We start from the raw sequence: 16,154 nt of genomic DNA on the forward strand, positions 1-16,154 counted from the left end.
CTTCAACTGCCTTTAATGAAAAACAATGGAAGTGAATATCAATATATATATTTAATAACTGCCCCCCTCAAAAAAGGCTTATGATGGAAGGAATATGTCTATGTATTATAAAAAGTAAATGGTTGTGTTATTTTGAATTTACTTTTGAAAATAAAAAAAATTAAAATGTCATGCCTTACTTATATCTTAGCAAAAGAAAATTCTTCAAAGTGTACTTTTCTATAAAACATGAAAATGACAGTTCAGCTCTCCACAAAGTGAGTATTCTTGGAACAATCATAATACATGCTTAGAGTGAATGCAGGCAAGTCAAACCATGCCTTAGCCTTCTTTACCCCAAGGCTTTAGATGCTGAATTCAGTACTTCTAAAGCTAGCCAGGATCTTAATCATTTTGCCACAAGCCTTTCCTAGCCAAACTGTAAATATGGGGCCTTTACCTCCAAAATTCAATGTAGTTCCTGAAATCCCTCAGAAAACACTTGTTCTAGAACTCTGTGGTCCAATACAGTAGCCACTTGAGATGTGACTAATCCAAATGGGGATTTGCTTTAAGTGTAAAATATACACTGGATTTTGAAGACTTAATACCCCCCCAAAGTAAAATATCTCATTAATAATTTTTATATTGATTTCATAACAAAACAGTATTTTGAACATTTGGTTAAACAAAATATATTAAAATTAATTTCACCCATTATTTATCTTTCAACATGGCTACCAGAAAATTTAAAATTGTATATGTAGCTCACAATTCCACTGAATAGTACTATTCTACATGAGCATACTACCCAGTGTGAGATGTAAGACTAAAACATTGCCTGGTAAGAAATAGTTACATTGTTACTTTGCTTATATCTACATTACTTCAACCTTCACAAACTGCTTGAAAAGGTTTTCCCTGACCTACTCTAGGAGGGCTTTGACGGTCAGTAAGTAGACCTGAAGTTGTTCCTGTTTTTCAGAGACCAAGAGGGCAGGTGAGTTAACTGTTTCTTGGATGCACAAATGAATGCTCAAAAATAGTCTGTAAGAATGAAATAGAGTTTTTAAAATCAGTTTTAGAAAGATATGACTCTAATATAAAGTGACTGTGTCAACCTTGCTGTTTCCCTGTCCTTTAGATCATTGGAGTAAATTACCACTAGTTACCAATGCCCTCTGCAGTGCTAATTAGCTTTTAGCAGTTTTTATCTATAAAAATGGTGACGTCTCCTCTGTACTTTTTCAATATTTCGTCTGGGAAATGGCATTTCTGCTTTAATTTCCAAACTTCTAAATTTAATTATGAAATAGATGTACGTACATCTTCCCACAAATCATCAAGTTTATATTCACATGTAATCCTGAACTCAGAAGAGCCTTTGGAACTTTAGTCACCTGGCTCTTATCACACAATCCCATTATGAGACACTGAAAAAGTATTCATTGTTTTCTCTTCTTATTTTTACGAAAGTAAGCAAGCCTCAAACTCCAATGGCTAAAGACTACTTCAAAACTGACATCTGATTTTATTATGATACTCTTTAATCTGTGAATAAATTATCTTTCTAAGTCTAATCAAGTATACTAGACTAAAAAAAAAAGTTAAACAGTGAAAAGAACTTCAGAAATAAATATTTCATGGCTCTTATCAAATGTTTAAATTCCTTTCATACAGTGAAAATTCAGGCTTCCAAGCAGCCATCCATGGGAGGAATTATAACCTGGGTTTAGCACAGTGGGAGTTCACTGCAACATGAATATTACCAACAATTCTCCATTTTTACCCTCTTAACACTAAAGTGACTATGAATAAAAGTAGGAAATTACATGAGTAAACATAACAAACAGGTATAAATTAAAAGAGTGCAAGCCACGTGCACACAATCTGAGTAATGAAGTAATTATGCCAACCGGGAGTTAGGAAGGAAGAGCACATTAAAGGGGCTGAGTTTTTCAGAGAAGTGACAGATTTTTCTCTTGACTTTAGATGTGTCTTTTCAGGAAACATAAATTAACCTTTATACCCAGAAATTTTAATTTTGCTCTTTAGGATCACAAAGATAAACATCAGAGTAAAGAGCAGAAGGTAAAAATAAATGTCCAGAAATAATATTTAGATAAACTACACAACACTAAAACACCCCTCTGATGTTTTTAAATACCTCCTTTTGTGAACTACACTGTACTAGAGAATCCACATCCATTTAGAAAAGTTAGAGCTTCATCTTATCTGCTTTAGAAAAAAGTTACAAAGATAAAAAGTTGTATTCTCCCCTTGAAACATCTTATGGTCATCACGTGAAAAATCCCTACATCTCTTTAATCTTTCTAATGTCCAGGGTTTTTTAGAAACAAAATTAATACCCTATCCTCTTAATGTAATTTTTTAGTGAGCTTCTACTTAAGGATTGGAACAGTAACCATTTTAAATGAAAAGCAGAGGATATACCTTTGAAGGGTACCATTACCCTGGGCTCTTTCATGCTTACATTACCTATCAAAACCTAATTAATATAGGGTCAGTTCCAACTATTTTCCTTTCAGGGGCCATTATAAAATGAAGACAGTCAAACTGCTCCACCACAAGCCCAATGTTGGACCAGCATCTCTACTACCAATGTCACTTCCATTCATCCAGTTACTCAAAAAAAGTATCTTGCAGGGCTTCCTCAACACTTGACCCTTTTTCATCTCCCATATGCAACACATCACCAAGCACTGTCAGTTAGTCCTCTGATGGAGATTCAAATCTATCTACTTTTCTCTACATCTGCCACTATCAAGTTCGAGCAACTAGCATCTCTACCTAGACTACTGCAAATGGTCTCAACCATTTCAGTGGATCTTCCTGCTTCATTCCTTATACTGAGAAATCTTCAGGACCTAGACCCCAAGATGATATTTTTTAGAAGTCAAAGTAGATCACACTATTCCTTGGCTAAATATCTCCAGTGAATTTCTAATAAAGTCCAAATGTCCCTAACAAGAACTATAGATCTTTTTTGATGGCACCACCTATCTCTACAACCTCATTTTACGTAACTCTCTCTTTTGTTCATCTCACTACAACTATATAAGACTTTCCATTTCTTGAACTTGCCAACCACTTCCCCACAGTAGAATCTTTGTACGTGCTATTCCTCCTCCTCTCACTCTGCACAGCTTACTCACACTTACCATTCAGGCCAATTCTGGAACAGGTCTTTTGACACATTGAGCTCAGCTGGACCACAAATGGCTAATCTGCGGATTTCAACTGATAAGAATGACATCTCAGTTTGGCTAAAATCACCTTCATTTCAGCTTACTTATGGCAGTATGACTACTGGTCTGCTAACATCCACTCTCCCTCTCTTTGGTAAAAGAAATCCTAAGTTTTAACTAGTGCTTGCTCAACCTCCTTATGCTGACCCAGCTATTTTCCAACATCCCTCATGGCTTGGTATGGCGATGTGGTTATTAGGTTCAGATGAATGGAATGTGAGTTCCATGAGAGCAGTATATTATGTCCTCCTGTTCACTCAGCTCCTAGCATAATACAGGCATTATAATAGGTGCTTGATAAATAATCAAATGAATGACTGTTTGAATGAATGAATGAATAAATAAATAAATAAACAAGCAACCCATCACACTTCTACATTAATTTCTCTAGTTCAATGGATCAGAATATCTATGATGGAGCCCAGGAACATAATTCATTGAAAAGTTCACAAAGTCATTATGATATCAGCAAGATTTGGGAACCACTGTTGGGACACTGCACACAGTATCATGCATACAAAAAACTCTCTTGAATATGGAAAAGCCAAGAACTTAAAGGACTAGAAACAAATTGGAAATTCTCTTTAAAGCCCAAATCAAGGTCTTCACATTTAAGTATATATGTATAGATGTATGTATGTATTAGCAGTAAGAAGAGAGAGAAGCATCCCATTAAGATGTTACAGGGGGAAAAAAAAGACATTCGGAGAAAGGCAAGGTAATTTAGTTGGAAATGAAAACCTATGAGAAAGCCAAGGAACTTCATGAGTACTTAGAATCACTACAAGTAACAAACTATAAATCAACTGTAAAATGGCAAAAGTACAGAGACATAAAGAAGTGAACTGCTGAAGTCTGTTCACTGCAATGGGAGGGACAGATTCTCTTGCTCAGTTGGGAGTAAATAACAAAGACCTTTTAAAAGTTTGGAAGCCCAGTTAATTAAGGTTTTGACTTTTGGGTTTTTTTTTGTTGTTGTTGTTTTCTTTTGCTTTTGTATTTAAAGTTTATATTTAAAAAAAGAAAAAAGTACAAAAAATAGCAAGATCTATAGTTTACTTACAAACAACAACAAAACACCTGTTATAAACAATCACATCTCTCAAAATATTTAAAAGAATAGTGATTCTCCACAGACACCCAAAGTCCTGTGCAGAAGCACAATGACGGGCATCACAACACGGTCTCCCTTTCCAGAGAGAGGAAATAAGTTCCACTCACAACCAAAAAAGTATATGTTAAACATGCATCCAGGTTTCTTCTTTTTATTACTATAAAAGATGAAAATATCCTTATAAAATGTTCTAAGAAATAACTCTAAACAGGGACTTTAAAAGCAACTTCTATTACAAAAGATAAACGCAATTACATTTCCCTTCAACCATCACTTACTGAATGACTACTATTTACAAAGCCCTGTGCTAAGGCTCTGTGGCAGGGACAATGTGCATCTAGGTGCCTGAATTCTGACAGCAGGAGATCGAGGAGAGAACAGGACTGCATTTCTCCAGGGGAAAACTGAAAGCAGTATTTGTCTCCTAAAGTCTACTCTATTGACCACACCCCCCCCAACAAAAAAGTCCTATAAATTACTCTAGAACTTGAATGAATTCAGTTTATCTTACTAACCTGGCCACTCCAAAAATTTGCTGCGGAATTTATTTAGTGCTAAATATGATAAGGATTCTAGCAGAGCTGTGGCAAACCTGGAACTAATATAATATTCTCTGGGGCCTTTTTTTTTCTTCATAACATATACTATGACAATTTAACATATTAAACCTTCATGTTAGGTTAGAGGAAATATACAAAAATTAAACATATCTGTTAACTCTACGCACAGTTGCAAGGGTTAAATTTGTTTACATACTTTCATTTTTTATAAAGCTGATTTAAGAAAATTCTCTGAAATAGCAAACTCTTTTCCAAACTTATTTCAAAATTAACTCACTTGAATGAAGGTATCTTACCTTTTTACTTAAAGTCAGTGTTTTGGGGCTTTTCTCCAGGTCTTCAGGCTTTTAATTTAATGATTTTCGGTGATTCAGAGCAATTGGTGTCTTTGCTTTTCATTGCACAATAAAACCATTAACCTTTCCTTCATGTGATACTTTAAAGTATCACTAAAAGATGCAAAATATTTTAGAGGACCCCATTTTATAATATAATATTTTCAATATTTTAGTAATCAAATATGCTTTCTACTAAATGTAGCTATCCTATAACATACCAGGGTGTATAGTGAACTGCACAACCTTAAGTGTACTATGTCCATACCCTCATAATAGAAAATAAAAAAAATCATTTTCTAATAGTGTGTTATATAAGATGAAAATAAGTTTTTAAAAATGTTAACAATCCTAATCTAAATCAAATAGATCATACTGATATTTCTTCAGCAAGATTAGAATAGAGAGTAAGCTTCTATATTAAATTCTAAAACAGTTACTCATTACACTGCATATCATGTTTATATGAGAGGGACCATGATCTAGAAGAGTTTGGGGCATAAGTATGACAGGATCAACCTATATGAACTAAAGCTCTAGAAATACCATTAACAGTATACTTTCTGTGTCTTCATCTTCTTATCTAAAATAGGAGTAGGTATATTGACCTGAGAGTATATTATTTTCTTACAATCTAATGAGTTAAAATTATTTAAAGACTGTTAAGCAACATAGGCCAAAATTCACTTTCCTGGTAATGGATATTTTAATGCATGTAACTTTTTCAGATGTCAATTCTAACCTGCTTTCATCTATGAGAATTAGTTTATAATTGTTCCAACTTAATTTTCTCATGAAGAGATTTCCTAAATCTTGTTATAATTCTAATTAGCTTTATTTTCTAACAAGTGAGTTATCCTATTTATTTTTGAAATAGTTAACAATTCTCCAAATCCTTTTTAAAAATGTTAATGATGATAAAAATTAAAATTAGCAGTAGTACCTTAGAAATAGAACATTTTAAATTATTATGTAATTGAAAACTAAATTTGTATATATATTTGGAATGAGGAGATCTCAATAGTACGTTATCTTAGATTAAAATGAACTCACTTGAAATTTCAAATGTTGTATTTAATTCAACTGTTTCAATTTCCCCACACTAAAAACATACCACAGTAACACTAAATTGAACTGATATTGTTACACAGCCCTAAAATTCATTTTTTATATAAAAACAACCTACATTGTTTGAAGGTATCCATATTTGACATAGCCACTAAAAAATAAAATCACAGTGCATGAAGACAGAAAACTACAAAAGTACATTTGAATGGATCTACTGCTTTTAAAAGATAGTCCATGTAATAATCAATATCGTTAAAATCACTCTCAATAAAATTTTTTTTTCTTTTAATGATCCAAATCTATAGTGAAATGATGAAATCGAAAAACAAGTGTTCTTGTCAGAAGACAGGAAGAGAGTTTTTTCCCTTCCCTTAAGGAAAACAAAGGATTCCTGAAAGCCTTGCCCTGATTTATTTTTCCAATTTTAAATACCTTAAGAGTAGCGGAACTGCTACTGGCATGGTAGTATTTCTAACAGTCAATAAATCTAAAATATTATGTGTGAATATTGGAATGAAGCCATTAAGAAGATTACAGCATGCAACACAGCAGAGGGTCCACAGGAAAAAAGAACTAGTAATTCAGGACAACTGTGACCACTGACCTTTGAATAGCCAAGACCACTGGTCAAGCTGACACAGTAATAGAGTGCACATGCATAGAAAGTCATCTAGCCTGTAAGTATAATTTAAATGCTTTGGTGGATGATTTTTAAAAGGACCCCTTTTAACTATCAGTTAATTTATTAAATAATCAAACAATACCAGTAGTAAAATTTTTCAGGATTCTAGTATATCTTATTAATTCAAATTATAAAAAAATTCAGTAAGATCATTTGTTAATTTTAACACAACTCATTTAAAACATTTATATTTAGAGAAAGTATGATGCGATAACTTTATCATATCCCCTGCAGAACTATAAGATATAGCTTTTGGAAAACTGATGAAAAAGCTAAATTTATTAGAGAGGGGTTAAACAATCACCTAAAATATTTTTAGAAAATGATCATAACTTTAAAACCTCTCATAGTTTAAGCAAGTGGTCCTAGTTCCACCCCAGGGTTGTATCCACTTATTCATTGTTCAAATTTGTCTGTAAGTCTGAAGCCTTTAATTTCGAGCATACGTATAGTTATATCTACACCACCTAGCAGTGTGCCTTATTATGATTTTTTAAAATTTCAGTTATGTACAGTTAACCTTTACATGTAAATAAAGGAGATGGTTCTTCCTGTCATTTTACATTTTTAGGCTTCCACATTTTGTGAGTACTATTTAACTTCTTCATATCTTAAAATAAATGTCTTAATAACAAACTAATCCTACTGGGAAAATAGTACTTCTCAATTAAAAAAAGAATCACCCATCGAAAGAATTACTATTAAGGATTGTTTTTCTCAAAGAAATAAAATCAACCATCATTGAAACGGACTATAAAAATTTTTATGACACAAAAACGCTGAATTATTTCTCTTTTCTTTCTCCTCTTTTTTCCTTTTTTCTTTTTCAATAAAGAACCCTTTCTCATTAGGGCATTAACAGTAGGAAATGCATTGCACATAAGGACAATATTTGTAAAAGTTGGGACTTTATTTCATAATTATTTTTCTATCCAATGAAGAATTCTTTGATGAATTTCTAAGTGAATAACTCTAATCATTTCTAGCAGCTTCTGCAAAATTTTTTGTAATGAGGCAATCTAGTTATAATGAGCTAAGAAGATAATACAATTCTTTACTGGCCTGGGTTTGGATTTGTTCATACATAGCATAAATTTTACTACAGTAAGATAAAGTAGTTCAATTTAATTTGCTTCAAGGTCAGCAAATATTTTAGGTTATTTATGGGCATAAATAATCTGTTTTTAACTTTAAAATCACATTTTTCCTATCACTAGCCATAAGAACAATTAAAGCCAGTATTACTGTATTTTTTGAGTTTGAAATTTTTAAATTCACTTTTTCAAACTCCCTGGTAATGATTTCAAAGTACTTGCAATATTGCAGGAATATATACGATGGAGGATTTTTATTTCCAAATTTTACTACCCCTGAAAAAAGTGGATTTTTTTAGGAGAGTTATTTTTAACTTCGAACTATGTTATAAAGATATTTTTAAGTAGCCATTAATATATATACAGAAACAGTACTAGTCTGCATTTTTGCCCTATTCTAAGGAATACGAAGGCCAAAAAAATGCACTTTTGGTGACTAACATGAAACACAGAATACATCCTATTATAAGCTGCAGACATACACGCGCGAGCGCACACGCGCGCGCGCACGCACACACACACACACACACACACACCCTCTGCAAGATCAAAGACCAGAAGAGAACTGGCACTTAATTTATCAGCCTTTACAGACAAAAGACAGTTTTCGTCATTTCAAAAGGATCAGATGTCTTTTATGACAAACTGGGTTTGCAGTTTAATTTACAAATAGAATTCTAAGTAAGCAGTCTTTGCTCTGCCAAAGCAAATGACAAACAGTGTAGGTTTTCATTCTTGCAGCCCTCAGCAGGATAGAAAAGATTAAAATAAAACTGAAATAATTTAGAGAAAACAAATAAATGTTTCAGAAAGTTGAGGGAGATCAAAGCCAGAATTTTCTGACCCCAACTGTACAAGCATTTCTTATTATATTGACCAGTGCCATCAGATCATTAATTAAAAGGAAAAGCACTGGCAGGTGGCAGGGAAGCAAAAGCTGGTAATTGGCCCCCTTCTTCTCCTTGCCTTCAAAAACTCTCTCATTCTTTTGCAAGACATGCCACTAGGCAGACAGAAATGCCTACTTTGTAATATAATGATTAAGATGAGATGAAGAGACTTGGGTTTAAAGAAACTCTGCCTAATGAATGCATCTAGCTTTTTAATTATGATCCTACTTTTACAATAGGAATAGGATGTTCCATTCAACATCTCCTCAACTGCCAAAAGGTAGAAAATGTTAAATATAGAATCTACACAGATTCCTCTCACACCCATGCACATACTCAGCCCTTTTATTTCAGATAGAAAACTGGGGAAAACAACTCTTGGCAATTCAAAGGTCCAGGAGAAAACATATCTATCTATATCTATTACTATATCTATATCTATATCTATATACACCACAAAATAGCCTTCAGACTTACCACATCACTCGGTAGGTTGTTCAAGTCATTAAATGGTGATTCTAAAGTGTTTGTGTCAACATTTAACATAACCACATCCTCCAATGATTTATTTTTCACTCTCTGTTCAAAAAACACAATCATAAATAAACATCTTAGTATATTTTCCTTCCAAAACTGTAATGAGCTTAGAAATGTAGAGAAAATTGTCTTAACGATAATTAGCTTTGGGAAAAGAAAAAAGGAAAATCCTCTATTATAAGAACATATAAATGACTTTGCCTTATGAGAAAGAAAGTTTGTTCATAATCATTCAAAAAGATTGGGTAAAAAAAAATCTTTAAAATAGAATGCTTGGTCATCTAAACACATTGATTTAGTTTAGAGATGTTGAATATAATTTAACTACCAAAGAGATATTATAATAAAAACTCACAAAATAGGCACAGCTACATTAAACTCTCCAAATTTACAACTTTATCAAATGAATTTTGATCCTATTGATATAGGAACTTGTGGCCACTTCTATACCTATTTTTAGCATAAATCATATTGTAGGACTAACATAAGCCATAAGTATGACTTCTATAAGTGAACTAAGTTTTAAATAAACATTTTCTCTGTATTTCCCTATCAATTCAGTATAAGCTGATGATGAGGACTGTAAGTTGAATAAGTAAAATGATAAAGATGGCCATAATAAGAAATTGTTAGCATAATTTATCATATGAATTTAATATAACAGATCAAATTTCATAGCCTATCAGATTGTTTGACTTGTGTTATTTGTTTGACATTTTAATCAAATGGCCAAATTATCTCAATATGTGGACTAATGACAGTAAATTAGAATTTCATCAAATTTTTCATCCTTAAAGAAAGAAAACACGGTTTATTTTTCCTAAACTAACACGTATATTAAAATCACATAAATCTATTTGCCTTATTTAAATGATAGCAAATAGTATTACTTTTTGATGCAAATAAATAAGGTGCTCATTAATGAGATCTATCTATCAGAATTCCATAACTGCATAGGTGAACTGGCAATAAGTAAATTAATTTCAGTGTAGTATTTTTCTTCAGTATAGTATTTTTTTTTAAATGACATTCTTGAATAATAGCTATTTTTGAGAATTATTAAATACCTTAAATTTTAAATTGGTCAAACTGATTTTTTTAAGTTGTTCAGGAACGAAATTTCCTTGATCCATTTAGAACTTCCAATCTCTGCAGTTTAGGCAGAATGTTAAGTTTGCTAGGGAAACGGTGTCTAGAGTAGGGAATTTGTATGTGTTAAGAAAGCCATAGTGTTTGTGTAGAATATGAATTCTCAAAGGAACACATCATTTTAAAAATCCATCTTATAAAAGACATTGTAAGTACTCTAAAATAAGAGTCAGGATGGCTGTTTCTTAGAAGTTAAGAGACAATCACGTACAATTGTGACACTATTTACAAAACATTTTATAAATAAACTTATCCTCTTTTCTTTGCATATGTATACACATACACAAAAAAGGCTCACATACATAAGTATGTAGTTGCCTCAGTTAACTACAGCATAAATACAAAAGTAACCTATTTCAGATGCAAAAATACATTTATAATTGTGGCATACGGGTGGGAAAGGAGTGTCATAATTTTGATTTCCACCTTCAATTCTAAATTGTCCCTTTTAACAGAAACTATAAAGATAATCCAGAAACCCACTTATTAAAGGATGAAATGAGTTCCTCTAAATAGCCTGGAAAAATGGTTATGTGATACCTAAATATTTTGTGATGATACAAATGCTAAACTCTGAAAAATAAGATTAGTATTAACATGAAATGTATACTTTTTTCCAAGATGCACTTAGTTTAAAAAGGTCTGATAAAAGCTGAATATTAAATTCTGTTCAAGGGACCATTTGGTAAAAATGGAAAATGTACTAATTTCAATAAATCAATACAATGAGACTCACTAAAATGAGAATGATTCTACATAAGCAGCAAGAAGTGAAATACAGTATGTAATTTAAAAAAACTTTTTTTAATTTGGATTAATGTCAGTATTTTGTCTACATTTCCTTCCAAGTCAGGCTTTAATTAAACAGGAGTAAAAGATTATCCAGTATATAAAATGGTACCACTTTCTCTGTCATATTTTAATAGTTCATAAAATTCATCAGCTTGCTTGGATTGGGAAAGAGTAAGAAAAAGGAGAACTTGCTTTTTTTCTTCAAAAATAAAAAAATAATATAAGGACAGAGACCAAAAGTCTTATGAAAGAAAACAGTAAGGTATTAAAGTAGTAGGTTTTTCTCCCACATCCTCTCTATATAATAACGCATCCAGGCAATGTGACTATGAATGTGCATCATGTGTGTTACTATGATGCACTATGTTACTATGAGTGGCAGTAGTCCCACGTTCTTGTAAAACTGAGCCAACATTTTAGAATTTCTTCTGTATTTTAAAACACATAATACAATCCACTAACTTATTTCTCATCATTTACAGGCCTTTGAGTTCATCCCTAAAGTCTAATTTTCAGGGAGAACAAAATGTCCTTATCCTTTATTCTGAAGCAAATTTACATTTTAAAAAGAAATTTCTAGCCATCTTTCACTCATAATTACATAAAAATAATTAAAAGAAAGATTTGGAAGGATATTAGTTTCACATCTTTGAACAATTATATCTAGAAGTCTTTGTAAAGCTGTTATGTTGAAACTGTAGTAACCAAGAGAGAGAATATGGAATATTTTGATTATTCGTAAAAAAAAAAAAAAATCTGTTGTAAATGCAGCCAAGCAAAATGTAAAAAATTACTCAGTTCAGTCTCACATATAAAATATCTAAATAGATATATCCATATTTTAATTATAATACCATTAATATAAAATAAGAAAGCACAAAAGATTTTTTAAAATGTGCCATTAATGAAATGATTAAATAAGAATGGAATTGCAGGATGCATATTATCTTGTAATAAATTAAGGAGAAAGTTACTAAATGGTACCCAACTGGTTTAAAGACATTCTTGAAGTTCCTTTTATACCTTCTCATTCACTATTAAACCAAACAGACCAAACAGAACTGACTACAAAGACAGTTCAATAAGTCCAGAGTATAAAAAGGTACCGAGATTTCAGGCACTCTAATCATGGCTCTAAACAGTCTCATTTAATGATGATCCAATTTAAAACAGAATGGACCATTTCTCTAAGATAATACTGCAAGAAGTAAAAAATCCTTAAGCAATTTGCTTCTTAAAAAAAAGGACTGATTTTCACTATAGATATCCAATAAATATACGGTAAGTGTGATCAAATATTTAAAACATGCACACACTTCCATAATATTTTAGAAAGCTGAATCATTTGTATTAAAAGTTGATATAGAACCATTATGCAAAAAATATATATAACATCCATAGGTACAATAATCAACTTTAAATGTTTTTTATCTGTACAAATAAACATATTATAAAAATGAGGTATTCTATTAGATACATTAAATAAGAAGAGACATGTGCACTAATATCAAATTCAAATTTGATGACTTCTTTGAAACCATACCAACTGTGGTTTAATTTTATACAGTGAAAATACTGATGAACAAAATACCAGTTATATATTCTACAATCAAATAACAGACTAAATACCTACAAATTCGTGTTTTATTTTATGCAAATTGACCTTTCACTGCCAGCACCTTGTCATAAAAGAACAAGTTTTCTAAAAATTAATAAAGATTCATAATGTTATCTAACTCAGACTTCAAAATTAAAAACAAATTAAGTCTACTAAAGAAATTCATTAAAATGTATTATTTGTTAATGATTAAACAAATAAAAAATGTTGCCCTAGCTTTCTGCAAAAGGAGAAAATGACCAAAACCAGAGCACATGTAGTATTCTCTAACTTGGGAAGGACTACTACAGGAACATGACTTCTCCAGACACGATCCTCAGGAGTTTTAAAATAATCAATGGGATCTTCCTTGATCTGCAAAGTGAGGACTGATGGTGTACACAGTGACAACTAATAAGAAAACCAAATCTAACTAATTTAGGTTGCTGATTAGAAATTGGGTTAATATACAATATGCACAATCAGCAAAAGAAAAAAAAAAAGAAAACTGAATAAAACTGAAATCAGCTAGCATAATGATGCTATGCAACTGACCCAAGTCTTCTGTTTGGATCCAAGTCTTCTGTTTATGCTTTTTTTAGAATCTAATCTTCTAAGAAGTCTTCTCTGGAAGTTTCACTGATTCCAAGTACAAGGTATTTAAAGTTCAAAGTTTTTCACTATAATGATGACAAGTCACAAAAATCATTTTGGAATGAAGTGATAACAGTACAAAAAAATCAATGCATTTTAAAACCCTAACAGGACTGGAAATTTTAAAAAATTTAAAGCTATATTCTAATTTAAAATTTCATGATTATTGTATTAAAATCACACCTTGAAAAAGCACACGGACAAATTGGATCATAATGATTGCAAAATGAAAACATTTTGCCTTTATGACTCATAAGTACATAGAATCTGACCTTCAAAATATGGTCTGAAAAAGAAATAAGTATAAAAGATCCCAAGTGCCATAAAAAAGTGGTTCATCAAAGACTAAGTTTTTAGTATGTAATACTTACCACATGACCTTGACCAAATTTAACATATTTTCATGGTTTTCATGCCCTCAAAGATGGTCATTCAGAATACTAATTAAAATGTAATGATTCCAAATATTACCTTTTTGAAAATGATTGTGTAAGTATATAATAATTCAACACTTGCAACTGCTTTATACTATTCAACTGATACTCTTTGAAAACACAACTGTTTTAACTATTATTTTTATTAATCATTATACCACTCATGCATCTCATGTCTGAAAGATACTCACCTCTATGAGGCTGGAGTGTATTCCAATCAGGTATGGCATTGGAGCACTAAATTAAAGATACATAATGTATATATTCATAAGTTCATTACAACTGAAACAACTATATAAGTAATTCAGAAAGTTTAAAAAATTAATTAATGGTACAGTTCTAATATAGCCCATTATAGGTATTTAAAATTATTCAATACATAAAAATCAAATTCAATTGGAGAGACCATGAATATATTCAAATTAAGGTTTATTTGCATAAAAATCACAAAATCATTTATAATTAAATAAAGAGTGGTAAGGCCTAAAAAAACTTTTAATTTATGAAGAATATTAGAGTCTAGGCCATAGTCGGAGTTAAACCTTCCACATACTTCATATCAAATATATCCTAATTATCAAATTTATTCACATTTCTTTTATATGCCTTTTTAAAATTCGATTGGATTCTTATTTCTGTCATTTTCTTACTATATCATCGTTTCACACCTACAATGGCAACAAAATTTTCTGATTTAGTCAATCACCCAGTATTTATTGAGACCCACTATATGCCAGGCACTGTTTCAGAACTAGAAGGACAAAGATAAACAAGTTTTTCCTCTACTGTTATCATTCTCTTTCTGTGCTTTCTGTTCAGGTACGTCATCCTTTATTTAAATGTCATTCAGTATGGTGACTGACATAACATAATAAGTAAGTAAAAACACAAATAAATGTCACACATTCCTATTTATCCCATTTTCACTTCTAGTAATAAAATAATTTTAACAAATCATAATATTCAAGTATGTGTAAGAATAATACTGAAATAATTAATTCAACAAATAATATCTGAAGCACACCAGATGCTAGAACCTGGGCTATGAGCTAGGTATAATAATAAATGATATAAACAGAATATATTCCCTTGTGGATCTTACACTCTAGCAGAGGATACAGATATTAAATAATTTTTGTAACATATAATCAGGCTTATAAGTAAGTTCAGAGATATTTCTCGTAAAATACAAGAAGGAAATTATCCAACTTGACATTTTGAAATCAAAATATTATTTAACAAGAAAACGTGAGAATGGACAGATGTCTACAAAGGTAATAGAAGATATGCAAATAAATAGCTATCTAAAAATAAAAAACTTTTGACATTTCTTCTATAGTATCTCTGTGTTATAGTTAATGAAACATTTTCTATGTTAATGAAAACAGATAATCTTTTTCAAAGAATTTGCTTAATTTTCGAAATATCATTTTCACTATTAGAGCTGAGCTGTCCAAACTTCTGCATATCCACTTTGCTACTGAGAACCGGTCACAGATAAAGCTAACGGTGCTCCACAGTTTCCAAAGTAACCTAAAACAGCTTCAAATTTATTTAAAGATGTCTTAACCACCAACATATACCCCAAATTCACCAAAAATAAGGATAAAGTTTATAATTGACTTCTCATTATCCTGTTCATTATTTCTTATTGTATTAGATTCCATCTAATTCCCTTTTGTAGCTTTGTTCCTTCCTTTTTTTTTTTTTTTTAAATACAATAGACCATCTGGAATTGATCTGATATTCTGGATCATCTGACCGAAAGTTAAGAACTATTTATAGGCCTTGATATCCTTAAGACCTAACAGATTTTCTGCCTTCAAAAGGTAACAGGAGGAATAAATGTGGACTGTTACACTTCTGCTTAAATAAAGGAAGGCTGATTACTACCCTAGTTCAAGTTCTCATCTCTGGAATTCCTTCTGGGACTCCACAGAAGACATAAAATATATGTCACTAACTATTCTGGGCTCCCACGACTGGGTTCAGAACATTTT

At 31.4% G+C, this 16,154-nt stretch overlaps 1 protein-coding gene across 2 annotated transcripts in view; it reads right to left on the reverse strand.

Moving 5' to 3' along the window:
- Positions 1-16,154, reverse strand: part of DENND1B (DENN domain containing 1B) — a 242,907-nt gene that overhangs the window by 82,468 nt on the left and 144,285 nt on the right. For both annotated transcript variants that reach the window (XM_032878198.1, XM_032878197.1), the window contains 2 exons: positions 14,346-14,391; positions 9,469-9,570 (listed from right to left, as the gene is read on the reverse strand). In XM_032878198.1, coding sequence (XP_032734089.1) covers positions 9,469-9,570; positions 14,346-14,391 — 148 coding nt within the window. The remainder of the gene's footprint in view (positions 1-9,468; positions 9,571-14,345; positions 14,392-16,154) is intronic.

Source organism: Lontra canadensis, unplaced genomic scaffold (assembly GCF_010015895.1).
Source record: "Lontra canadensis isolate GAN:19392208 unplaced genomic scaffold, GSC_riverotter_1.0 scaffold63, whole genome shotgun sequence".
Classification (NCBI taxonomy): domain Eukaryota; kingdom Metazoa; phylum Chordata; class Mammalia; order Carnivora; family Mustelidae; genus Lontra; species Lontra canadensis.